General features: G+C 40.6%; 1 protein-coding gene across 13 annotated transcripts in view; it reads right to left on the minus strand.

Moving 5' to 3' along the window:
• Positions 1-560: 560 nt before the first annotated feature.
• Positions 561-12,887, minus strand: part of PTPN5 (protein tyrosine phosphatase non-receptor type 5) — a 65,226-nt gene continuing 52,899 nt past the window's right edge. For 12 of the 13 annotated variants that reach the window (XM_080999103.1, XM_080999111.1, XM_080999107.1 and 9 more), the window contains 4 exons: positions 10,715-10,825; positions 7,190-7,350; positions 3,497-3,610; positions 561-1,199 (listed from right to left, as the gene is read on the minus strand). In XM_080999103.1, coding sequence (XP_080855229.1) covers positions 1,103-1,199; positions 3,497-3,610; positions 7,190-7,350; positions 10,715-10,825 — 483 coding nt within the window. In that variant the 3' untranslated portion in view covers positions 561-1,102. The remainder of the gene's footprint in view (positions 1,200-3,496; positions 3,611-7,189; positions 7,351-10,714; positions 10,826-12,887) is intronic. The other variant, XR_013984096.1, reaches the window with a different exon arrangement.

The following is a 12,887-nucleotide window of genomic DNA, read 5'->3' on the forward strand; positions in this document are numbered from 1 at the left end:
ATTAAAATACAATAATGCATCAAACATTAAAAGCTTCCCTAAACAGGGCTGCCTTCAGATGTCTTCTAAAAGTCTGGTAGTTGTTCACATCTGGTGGGAGGGCATTCCACAGGGCGGGTGCCACTACTGAGAAGGCCCTGCCTGGTTCCCTGTAACTTGGCTTCTCGCAGTGAGGGAACCAGAAAGCCCTTGGTGCTGGACCTCAGTGTCTGGGTAGAACGATGGGGGTGGAGATGCTCCTTCAGATATACTGGACCTCACATTCAGCAATTAGGATAGGAGAAAAAGCTTAAGTTGGCACCAATGGAACCTTTTATCATAATGTCAGTTTTGTCTCACAGAGCAAAACCATGAGGGTGGTACTGGAACCATAAAGCAAATTCTACCCATTGAGTCTCCCCAAGAGAAACTTTCAAATCTCTCACCCCCACCATTACTAAGGAATGCTATACAGACAGAAAAAGCAATCGAACTCTAAGTAGCTTCTTTCTGCATCATTTTGATGCCACAGCTATCTTGAAGGGACTGTTCAAAACATACCAGGCATGAACCATAAATAATTTCAGTATGAATCCATTTGAATCCTTTAATGCACAGACTCAGAAGGTCTTATGATATACACAGTATCCGGTAGTTTAAAATGTAAAAACAATCCATCAGAAAAAAGGCAAAAAAGTTACTTTTCAAGCTTAGTAAACATACATTACAGACTTAAGCAATACATTTATCAAAGACTTTTGCACTGTATTTGGATCTAGTAGCAATTTTGTAATTCGTTTTTTAAAATAGCAAATCTGACAATGATGTTTTAAAATTTTGTAATAAATGAAGCTACTGATCTTATTTACAGTATAAATAGGCCTTTTTGGGGGGTGAAGATGATGTCCTGTCACATGTTGAAGAAAAGCAGTATCTTAGCTCTTAAATGCAAAATAAAGCATTTTGAAAGTAAAACTATATATATTATATATATATATATATATATTTATAAATAAATATCTTCTATTCTGAAATTCCCACGTGTGTCTTCTCAGCTCTAGAATACATACAATTTGTGGTCAGAGTTCTGTTGGTTTGTGTCATAACAATTTTTCATGAATCTTTATTCCTCTGCTGCTGCTCTAGAAAACTGCTTTTCATATAAGCTCATGACATGGTGGACAAACTGATACTGTTCGCAGGTCTGGATCATTCCTCCCCTGGGAAGAAAAGCAGGGGAGGGGGGAGATTTGGAAGCAGATATCCATTGTGTATCTCAAAACTATTAACAAAAATAATACAGCACAAATTGGGGTGGGGGGAGCTAAACACAAAAAACTGGTCCTAAGTCTACTGGTTTTAAATAGTCTTCCGACTGGTAATGGTATTGAGTTCCTAGGGTTGCATATAAGATCACTGGGGTAACATACCAGAGTTTTAAGGTCTAGGATCTGTGCTAAATGCTTCTCAAAAAAATTATCAAAATATAACATTAATCTCACTGTATCTGCTTGGCATAATCACACTGGTAATGAATCACAGAGATGCCAAAGATCACAGGAAATTGCTTTTAGGTCATAGACTTTGTTTGGAAAAAGTGAGTTTAATTCTGCAGTTGTTGATACAAAGCACAACAAAAAGGTTTTGAATCGGGTTCCCCAAATCTATTTACACCTGGCCAATAGAGTCAGAATAATGACAGCCACGGTATAGCCACAGTAAGATGGAATATTCCAGCAGCCTGCCTGATGGCATGTTTGGGAAGCTAACTAAAACCTAATCAACGAAAATCAGTGCTCCTCTCTGACTACTTGCCCTCATGATGCACTGATGCTGTCAGTGCTATATGCATTCTCTGTGATACAACATTTAAATTCAGAATATGGTATCCGGCCCACAATTTTACATTCTTTGGAAGTCAGCTAAGCCAGGTGAGGTTCACCCTGGCTTTTGGGTGTAGCAGCAAGATATGCTTTTTAATGTTCATGGAAAGTAAGAGATAAATATGGTGTAGAGTCCAAGCCTGCTTTTTTATTTATTTACACACCACCTACTGGTGTTGGATCAACTGTGTTCCCAGTCCTTATAGTACTTCTCAGCTGTTACTGAAGTTGAAGGCATGTATCAACTTTCCTTTCATGCAATCTCTATAGCAGGCATAGGCAAACTCGGCCCCCCAGCTGTTGTTGGACTACAGTTCCCATCATCCCTGACCACTGGTCCTGTTAGCTAGGGATGATGAGAGCTGTAGTCCCAAAACATCTGGAGGGCTGAGTTTGCTTATGCCTGCTCTATAGCCTTCCTGGTACAGGTGAAATGGTTACATATGACCACAAGATGGCAATCTAGCTACAGGAGTGATGTCTGAAGTACTGTTGTGCACTAATCCCGCCCCCCCCCCCATTAACTTTCCATGTTACAACTGGAAGATAGGAATGCCCTTATGGGATCTGTATTCATATCTATACATCTGTATAAAATATATATCCCCCCAAAAAGCTATAAATTTCTCCCTGCATATTCAGTTAAGCTTATTCTAAGTCTGAGTTGACATTCCACTTCGCTAACATCACCCTGCTCACATGTTGCATGGTAACAGTGAATCCAACTAATTTCATCTATTTAACAGTTCAAGTTTACTCTGAAGTTATGTTTCAGTGATTTCAGTGAAATTGATCACATATTTAAGTCATCAAATCAGTATTTCTGACATTCTGAATACACCTGTCACTTGTAAATAATACAAATGTAATTAATTCTCATTAAACCATTCATTACATTCTTAATAGTCTGTAATTTCGTTTTTATCTTGTGTGGCTGCTTCCAATATTTTTTCTCAGAAATATCCAAATTTGTCATTGTAATGTACCCTCTTTTTTTAACTAACTACAATGGAATAAAAACAAGAAAGAGATTTTTTAAAAAAAAGATAAAATCAAATGGTAAAAACGTTTCAACGTTTCAAAAGGCAAGACTTAAAAGTGAATGTAAAAAAAAGGGGGGGGGGGAGACTTCCCGTTGTACAAGACCTGCTTCACATGAAATGCTAAACCATGGTTTATAAACTACGATTTAATTTGATTGTCCAAACCCAGCCCAGTGGCTCAGTCATGCTTTATCAACCATGAACAAACCACATTAGTAAGCCATGGCTTATTGTTGATTCATAAACCTTGGTTTACACTAGCCATGAACCCAGCCCTTGTATCTATTCCCCAATACTTTCTTTAAACAACAATGATGGGCAACCTGTAGCTCTACAGATATTGCAGTACTCGAGTTCCTATCAGCCCCAGTCCACATGGGACAGTGGTCAGGGATGATGGGGTTTATAGCCCAACAGCACCTGGAAGACCACAGGTCTCCCCCCCCCCCCCGTTATAAATGATTTGTACAGCAGCAATACTTCCCAAAGAGACAAACTCTGTTCATATGCTAAAAAAGAAGAAAGCATTGAGTCTCCAGAGTTTGTTTTTGAAGGAAAAGTGAAAAAGACAATAATACAAGATTCTCTCACCTGTCTAGCCGTAGCTGGCAGGTTGTTCTGAGTATGTCAACTGCGCCCTCGTTCTTCCACTGTTTGCAGCAAATGCTGGTGGCGATGAAGCAGCCAGTCCTACCAATCCCTGCACTGGCCAGAGAGAGAGGAACAGAAAATGAAGGTGGGAATCTTCAGAAAGAGCATCAATTATTCTCTTAGTATTTCAGATGTACCCTTGCCAAATGTACAAAGCCTTGGAGAGAAACAAGCTGCATGCTCAGGATCACTCCTCATGGCAAGTCAGACTCTATGAATGTTCACCAGTAACAGTCAATCAGCGAGTGTGGTGTGTGTACCTTTGTACAAAACAGCTGAGCTACATAAATCAACAAGTGTACACTTTTCGCACCTGCACTTGTACGTGTGTTGAGATAGCTTGAACCTGTCTGTGTTCGGGTGAACATGTGGACAAGCCTTCTATCATGTTTCATCCCCACATGGCACAATCAGCAGCAAGGGAAGAACAAAGTGTTCATAAAGGTAAAGACCTGACAGTTAGGTCAAGTTGTGACCGACTCTGGGGTTGCGGCGCTCATCTCGCTTTATTGGCTGAGGGAGCCGACGTACAGCTTCCAGGTCATGTGGCCAGCATGACTAAGCCGCTTCTGGCAAACCAGAGCAGCACACGGAAACGCCGTTTACCTTCCCACCAGAGCGGTACCTATTTATCTACTTGCACTGTGTGCTTTTGAACTGCTAGGTTGGCAGGAGCAGGGACCGAACAACGGGAGCTCACCTCGTTGCGGGGATTCGAACCGCCGACCTTCTGATCGGCAAGCCCTAGGTTCTGTAGTTTAACCCACAGTGCCACCCGTGTCCCTAAAGCGTTCATAGTTTATTGTAAATTGTGGTTTAACGCTGCAAGCCAGCCAGCCAGCCAGCCCAGAATGTGGGCAGAAACTATACCTAGGTCTGCAATAGGTTTTTAAATTTTAAGTAGCTGATTTTTTTACTTTGGTAAGTGTGGTTTGAAGAAAGCAGTAACAGATAAGAAGACTCAGTTAATCAGAGTGTACTTGCGTCTTACATGTATTTAATTTGGCCCTAAACCATTAAGCAAGGGGTATGTCTGTGTTTGTTTGTTTTTGCCCCCACCATTGAAACTCAGTTGGCATAACCTCTGTGTACCCCATAAGGAGAGTTTGTGAGAATCTGGTATGCAGAGAGACAGTTTAATAAGATGTTTTCCTTGTCCAGAATAAGCAGTTCTCATTTATTTGAGGAAATGAAAAAGACAGAAACTAATGTTCTAACCATCAGCCATATATATATTCAGTGAAAGATTACCACATAGATTGGAGGAAAATGTTACAGGGTGCAATGCCAGACAGATGTTAGGTGAGCCATCTGGCTTCTGTCAGGCCTGATATGTCAACATGTCACTTTAAATAATGGAAGCAGCAAATAACAATTACTCCTCAGTCCAAGAGCTTTTCCCATTTTGCCGGTCTCAAGAAGTGCTGGTAGCATCTCAAATGGATTTTCATTCATTGTCACTTAGATAATTTTGGCCACCAGCTGTGCCCTCGGGGGAAATAAAGTAATGCTACTTGTGGGCAGTCTTTTCACCCAGCTCTTTGGAGATGTGTACAGGACACAAGATTTGATTTGATTTCCACCAACCACCACCAAAATAAAATAAAAGATCCCCTGGTCTCTAACACTGCAACAGTATTGTTCTTCAGGTTAATCTTTGGTTATTGACCAGAGTTGTTCTTGTATTGCATTTATGGGTGGCAGCAAGTGATAAATTCTATTTATTATTTTAAAATTATTTTAATGAAAAATGAGAAGCAAAAGTGACAAAGCATGTTGTATAATGGAGTATTCTTTAAGGACAGTTGCTACATGCATTTTGCAGCAGTACTTTCCTCATTTAAACAAGTTACAAAATGTATCTGAATGGCTGGGATAAGGGCATTGGACAAGAGGACCATCAAAACTGGACAGCTAGGAGTCTGGATAAAATAGCATTCTATTAAGATACATTGACACAGCACTTGTGAACGCAGGATAAACTGAGAATTCTGACAAAAAGCTGTTTTAGAAAACTGATTTTGCTATATTATGCAGATATACTTTTAAGATTACTTTAAGAGGTTTGGCATACTGATATTTGTGCATTGATACATCACAGTACATTTAAGGCCACCAGGATCTCATTGGTTCCCACCCCCCCAGGCCAGTTTGTACAAGGAATGCTCATATTTGGTTTTAAAATTTCTCCATCTAGTGTCATGGCATTAAATGATTGTCAATATATATGGTCAATTATGGACTCTTTCTGTAACCGTATCAAAAAGGATATCTGCTTTAAAATAGGAATGTTCCCTGCTGCCTGCCAAAGTCCAGTGGTATAAAAAAAAGGAACTTATGTTATCAGAACCTGAATTTATTTTGTATGAGAACACTAACTAGTCTTTCATTTCAATGTATAATTTATGATAGCTGATCTCTGCTCATTTTCCATGCATGCTTGGCTGCTCTTATGATGTTCATAAAAAAATCAAAATCTATTTTAGTATTTATTTTTATTTAAAAAGCAAGTCTGCCATTTTCTACTGTGAACAAGCCCAGGAAAGCCCAAGAACAAAGCTATGAATTTTTACTAGGATAAGGATGATCTTCATCTCTCTCTCCTTCCCTCTCCCTCACGCACAAAGATCATTCAATATTAACAGCGACTTTCCCAGAGACTATGAGTCACTTCATATGAATCCAGTTCATATGCTAACTGGGCAATTCTCACAGTGGAGGAGAACTCCTGTCCACTATGAATTGAATGTACCATGTGACCCCAGGACTCCACCTAGAGAATGATATATGAGAAGGTCAAATTTGCATAATTTTCCATATATCTATATATCTATATATCTATATATCTATATATATCTATCTGTGTGCGCACACACATGTGTATAATGTTGATTCACCTGCAAACTCCTTCAGTGTCACCTGGATGTCATTACAAAAAATGAGTAGCGGAATTGTGGTGGGGGAAATGGCTGCAGCTTCACCTCAGAAACCGGGTCACTGTCAGCCTAGGAAAAAGAATTAAATGAGCCTATCTCTACCCCCCCCCCTTTAAACTGACTGTTTCCCCACATTGCATGGTTAATTAAGCAACCCACACTGTTTTCCATTCCATCTGCACAGCAGATGGGGACAATAAAAGAGTCAGGTCACTTCCAGCACAAACTCAAGTGTCGGTATAAGGTTTTCACATCATAAAGGCTTCTGGGGCCATACTTCTGGGGTTGTTTTTTTGGGGGGGAACGACTTCTCTTTGAAGTTCCAGTGCCAAATTAGAAGCAAGAGATGCTTCCTCACTACCATACCTGACATAGGCTAACAGAACAGTAGTTAAAAGCAGTTTTTCACAGCAGGTGGATCATGCAGAAATTGTACTCTCTAGTTACAGGTAGGTAGCCGTGTTGGTCTGCCGTAGTCGAAACAAAATAAAAAAATTCCTTCCAGTAGCACCTTAGAGACCAACTAAGTTTGTTATTGGTATGAGCTTTCGTGTGCACGCACACTTCTTCAGATACCTGAACTCTCTAGATCGGCATTGTGAGAGAAGGTTACTTTAACACAACGACAACTTCCTTAAAACTTCCCATGTTCTTTCCTCTCTCTTCATGATGGTTTAACAATGCATAATTAAGCTACCTGCAGTGAACTATGATTGGAGCATTCTGTTCTTCTGCACACTGTGTGGCCTCTTCCACTTCCTGAACCAGCTGCAACAGGGCTGGTGCTTGATCAGGAGTCTTCTGATCTGGCCAGGAAGTATACCAGTAGTGTTTCAGATTTCTTATTTCTTCACCCTTCTATAAGAGAGTTATAAAGAGATTTATACAGGCAACCAGAAAAGGTATTTTCCAAAGGTGAGACTCCTTAATGAGTTTAAAAAAACATTTTCTTGGGGTATGCAGTTTACTAACCCTTCTCAAAGGGGATTTGTGTAATAAGGGCTGATAACAAGATAGAAAATTAAATATAAAGATGAAATATTTAACCTGTCTTAAAGCTACATTATTCTCCCCAAGGATGCATAAGGATCTGTTGTGCTATGTAGTCTTCTTCTTCCAAAATTATTATTATTTTTGAAAATTATATATTTTCCTGTCTTTTTACCCAGATTTAATGATGTGTTGCTTTATTTAAAACTGCAAACTGCAACAATATCTTTGCAGCTATCTTTCATGAATGGTATATAAATAATTTTAAATATATAATTAACGCCAATTGCTGGCAAAGCCACACTGACTCTGCTGCTATCATGAGATGGCCTCCTGGACTAACTTATGACATCAGAGTAAAATTAAGGCTTGCAATACTATGTTGGCAATGTAGGCAATTTACACTTTTCAGAGGTCATACTTTCTTGCTGCTATTCAGCAAACTGAAGAGCTGTTTTCAAAATATAATTATGTTCTTAATAATATTGGGAACATAAATGGAAAGAAATCATATTTATAACCTAATAGACAGACAGCTATTTCTAACTGCATATACCACATGTCACTCTCTGGGAAAGCGTAAGACATAAAGCTTTCTTTTCCAAAAAAATAATAATACCCCGGTTGAATCAACAGATATGCTGCTCAGTTTTCAGGCATGCTAATTAATTCAGCCTGCTTCACTTTATGGCTGCTTAATCTTGTGCCCGATTGGAACTAGAGGTCAATGGAATGTTTGCTTCAATCTTTTAGGCATTGATGGGGAAATTTTACACTGTGCTAAACAGTTACTTTCAAATATATGCATCTATGGAAGGGCCCAAGAAAAGCAACATTTAGTACTAAAACTTAAATCAACAAGACCAGCTTAAATGATCTTCTTATGATCTTAAACTTTAAATCGGTTGAAATCATTAATAACTATTGGAGTGCAGTTGATTTTTAGGCGTTCTGATGTGTGGTAATGGCATGAAGGAAATACCGATACATAGCACTAAGCATTTTGACCATTGAAGTTTGGATTTAGTAAATAAACAAAACCCAGAGAGGAACTGAAACCACCAACACTTAATACTCCAACCCTATAAATCATATAACTATGACAGAAGATGTTGCTTATGGGAGGTGTGGAAGATTTACTGTTTTATGAATCTCTGTATGTCATTAAATTACGCTTATGATGGTTGCTGGCAGAAGAGGGAGAAAGGATCTTGATTGCACCTGGTTGCTCTGTATGGCATTGGGCAAGAGTCCTGTGTAGCTCCATTTGTGCCAAAGATGGTGCTGGAAGGAGCCTTTGTGGCACAACAGCACTGAAGACACCCAACTGCAGACGTTATACAGCTGGATACCTGCTCATGCCACTGGCCCAACAACATTACAAACATTTACGAACAGAAGCACGAATAGAAGTGGCCTTGAACACTTTGCTTCCAGTGCAACAGGTCACAGGAGATCAGGCTGTGATGTCTGTTACTCAAGTCAGAGAACACATAAAGATAAATTAAGCATTCTAGTTGGCAGCTGAAAATGTAGTCTTTAATACCACTTAAAACCTTCCAACAAAACAACACTGTATCCAACTTCTCTTTTATAAATCCTTTAAAAGACCCCCAAATCTTTACCGACAAAAGGCTCAGTAGACTTTAGGTTACAGTGGAAGGAAACCAAGCTTAATGAGCTATAATAATTAATAATAAAATAAAGTAATAATAATAATAATAATAATAATGGCTTTTTGAAATACAGTGGTACCTCAGGTTAAGAACTTAATTCGTTCTGGAGGTCCGTTCTTAACCTGAAACTGTTCTTAACCTGAAGCACCACTTTAGCTAATGGGGCCTCCCACTTCTGCTGCGCTGCTGCTGTGCCATTTCTGTTCTCATCCTGAAGCAAAGTTCTTAACCCGAGGTACTATTTCTGGGTTAGCGGAGCCTGTAACCTGAAGCGTCTGTAACCTGAAGCGTATGTAATTCGAGGTACCACTGTACAACTGAAAACAAAATCCTTACTGAGATCTTTGAGAGGTAAAAAGATAAAATTAAGCAGGTGGTTGTTGTTCTAGACCTCTCTCTTGAAACTCTCAGTCTTCACTTCCATCCTCAAAACGTTTTGATAAACCACTCCTGGTTTTTGTTGCTAAGAAAATATCCTCTGCCCGTTTTTTGCAGCTAGCGAAGCACACTGAATACAAGGGACAAAGGGGAATCTAAAGATATTGGAATGGGATAGTGCAAGCACCGCTGTTATTCTAAAGCCATACATTTAGGTCAGGAGTTGCAAACCTTATTGGACCAGCAAACACATTCCCAATTTCGAGAAAGTGTTGGTGGCAGCTGTCATATCTACCCCCTCCTGACAACCTCATGCTTGCTGTGGGAAGTCACCTGTGTCCTGATGGTCCTGATTGTGAAGATCACACAATATTGACACATCTCCATGACACACAATACTGCTGCTGCTGCTGCTGCTGCTGCTGCTGCTGCTGCTGCTGCTGCTGTTTACCAACAGAGAGCATTCCCCAGGACCAGGAAAAATACACAAGGTAGGCATACGACACCCACTCTTGCACACAGGGCACAGGAGTACACTCACTACACCCATACGGACTATTGGGCTCTCTCTCTCTCTCTCTCTCTCTCTCTCTCACACACACACACACACCCTATAACTTCACATTGACATAGCCATACACACCTTGCTGCCTCTCACACACAGACCACACATGCAAACAGACCACACATACATCTCTCCCTCTCTGTCCAAGTAACTTCCGAATTACCCACATAATTCAGAAAATCCCCCCTACGGCTGAAGGGCCTGCTGTTTCCGAAACCCCCCCCCCTCCAATTGTAAGGCCCACCAATGTGATGCCTGTGGGTGCCAGGCTGGTGATTCCTGCATTTAGAGGCTAGTCAATGTACATAAGGAACATTTACTGAGCAAGCATGCCGTAATAAATGACCGGTGCTAGAATTGTGTGGAATGACTCACAGAATTCTTCCGCTGGATGAGCACAAGTGGCTGGAAAGTCTTTGAGCTGCACACATTCAATCTAAAATACCTGACTGCTTTCATTAGTATATTGCGTACATGGTTGGAAACCAGACAGACACATAATCAGTGCAGTAATGAAAAGTGGTGTTTCAGCTGTGTTTTATAGGCTGGATATAAAACAGCAACTTTATGAGGCCTTTTTCATGCAGCTCCACATATAGCTGAGTGATCTTACCTTTAGGGTAATAAGCCTTAACCGGTAATCATCTGCTTGTATAACTCTTTTAACCGTGATTTCAATTCCTTCATAGGTAACCTGTTCTTCTGGCCAGTATTCTGTACATTTCTGAACAAAATATAAACCATACATATAAAATAAGTTATCGGCTGGCACAGGAGTGACTTTGGTGTACTAAAAAAAAGTACACTTCAAAAGCAAAATAAGCGACATAACTCCAAAATCTACAATAACAACTTTTTTTAGGACCAATCTGTCACAAAATAGGGGGCAAGGTTTTGGGTTTTGCAGGACTCTTCTTCAGGCCAGATATTGCGTAAAGCAGGGTGGGATGGGGTGTGTGTGTGTGTGTGCGCAGAAGCATACAAACCAAAAATGGCCAGAATTTGTAGCCAAAACTTGATCTCATTCAGATTGAATTAGTGTCTGCTAGAGCAGACTGAGGGACGCGGGTGGTGCTGTGGGTTAAACCACAGAGACTAGGACTTGCCGATCAGAAGGTCGGTGGTTCGAATCCCCGCGATGGGGTGAGCTCCCATTGCTCGGTCCCTGCTCCTGCCAACCTAGCAGTTCGAAAGCACGTCAAAGTGCAAGTAGATAAATAGGTACTGCTCTGGCGGGAAGGTAAACAGCATTTCTGTGTGCTGCTCTGGTTTGCCAGAAGTGGCTTAGTCATGCTGGCCACATGACCCAGAAGCTGTACGCCGGCTCCCTCAGCCAATAAAGTGAGATGAGCGCCGCAACCCCAGAGTTGGCCACGACTGGACCTAATGGTCAGGGGTCCCTTTACCTTTACCTAGAGCTGCAGGCATCATGTTATGCTGAGGACTCTGAGATAAAACAGCTGTGGTTGGCCCCCCATTTTTAAAAACATAAACCTCAGCTGGCACCCAGTCCTGTCTCCAGACATATTTAAGCAAGTTGTGCAAATTGTTTCCAAAGACCAGTTGTGATATTATGTACTGCCATATATGAAGCAGCAACCACCAGTTCCTTCATATGTCTTGTAAAGCCATAGTTTTTTGGCCAGACTTTTCCTGACCCATAAGATCTGACCCAGCCCAGGTTTTATGTGTATGAATGCCTGTTTTCACATGCTTTTATACTACTGTCTTACTGGATTTATGTTGTATTATTATTATTATTGATTTTGTATACTGCCCTCTACCCGGAGCGTCTCAGGGCGATATTTTTGTTTTAATTATGTTGTTTCTTGGTTTCATGTAGCACACTGCAGAGATTTTAGAAAAATTAAGCTGTTTGCAAACTTTTTGAATGAATTCTACAGCTAACAAATGCAAAGAGCTACTTTAGGTGTGTTGTGCCCACAGCTTGCATATGCCAAGTAGAATTGTTGGCTTTCCCTTTGAACAGCAGCCTCTGGATGTTTAAAATCCTCTGGTTGGCAGATCCAGAATAGGCTCCTGCATTTAAAAGAACTGCATGAAAGAAAGTTCCACCTTGATTATTAATAAATGTAATAAATGATATATAATAACACTTTTCTCATTAGTAATGGAAGAATTTATGCAGAAGGGGATTCCCCACCTTTCCCTCAGTATCTCACTCAGTTATCAAGAGACATAAAGGTTCCTTTACCTTCACCATCTGCAGTGATCATGGAGCCCAAGAAGGTAAAATCTGTCACTGCTTCCATAGAAGGGGAAGAAATGGAGGCAGTGACAGATTTTACCTTCTTGGGCTCCATGATCATTGCAGATGGTGACAGCAGCCATGAAATTAAAAGACGCCTCCTTCTTGGGAGAAAAGCAATGACAAACCTAGACAACATCTTAAAAAGCAGAGACATCACCTTGCCGACAAAGGTCCGTATAGTTAAAGCTATGGTTTTCGAAGTAGTGATGTATGGAAGTGAGAGCTGTACCATAAAGAAGGCTGATCGCCGAAGAATTGATGCTTTTGAATTATGGTGCTGGAGGAGACTCTTGAAAGTCACATGGACTGCAAGAAGATCAAACCTATCCATTCTTAAGGAAATCAGCCCTGAGTGCTCACTGGAAGGACAGATCCTGAAGCTGAGGCTCCAATACTTTGGCCACCTCATGAGAAGAGAAGGCTCCCTGGAAAAGACCCTGATGTTGGGAAAGATGGAGGGCACAAGGAGAAGGGGATGACAGAGGATGAGATGGTTGGACAATGTTCTCGAAAC

The sequence above is a fragment of the Podarcis pityusensis genome (genome assembly GCF_964106645.2).
Source record: "Podarcis pityusensis genome assembly, chromosome: 1".
Taxonomy (NCBI): domain Eukaryota; kingdom Metazoa; phylum Chordata; class Lepidosauria; order Squamata; family Lacertidae; genus Podarcis; species Podarcis pityusensis.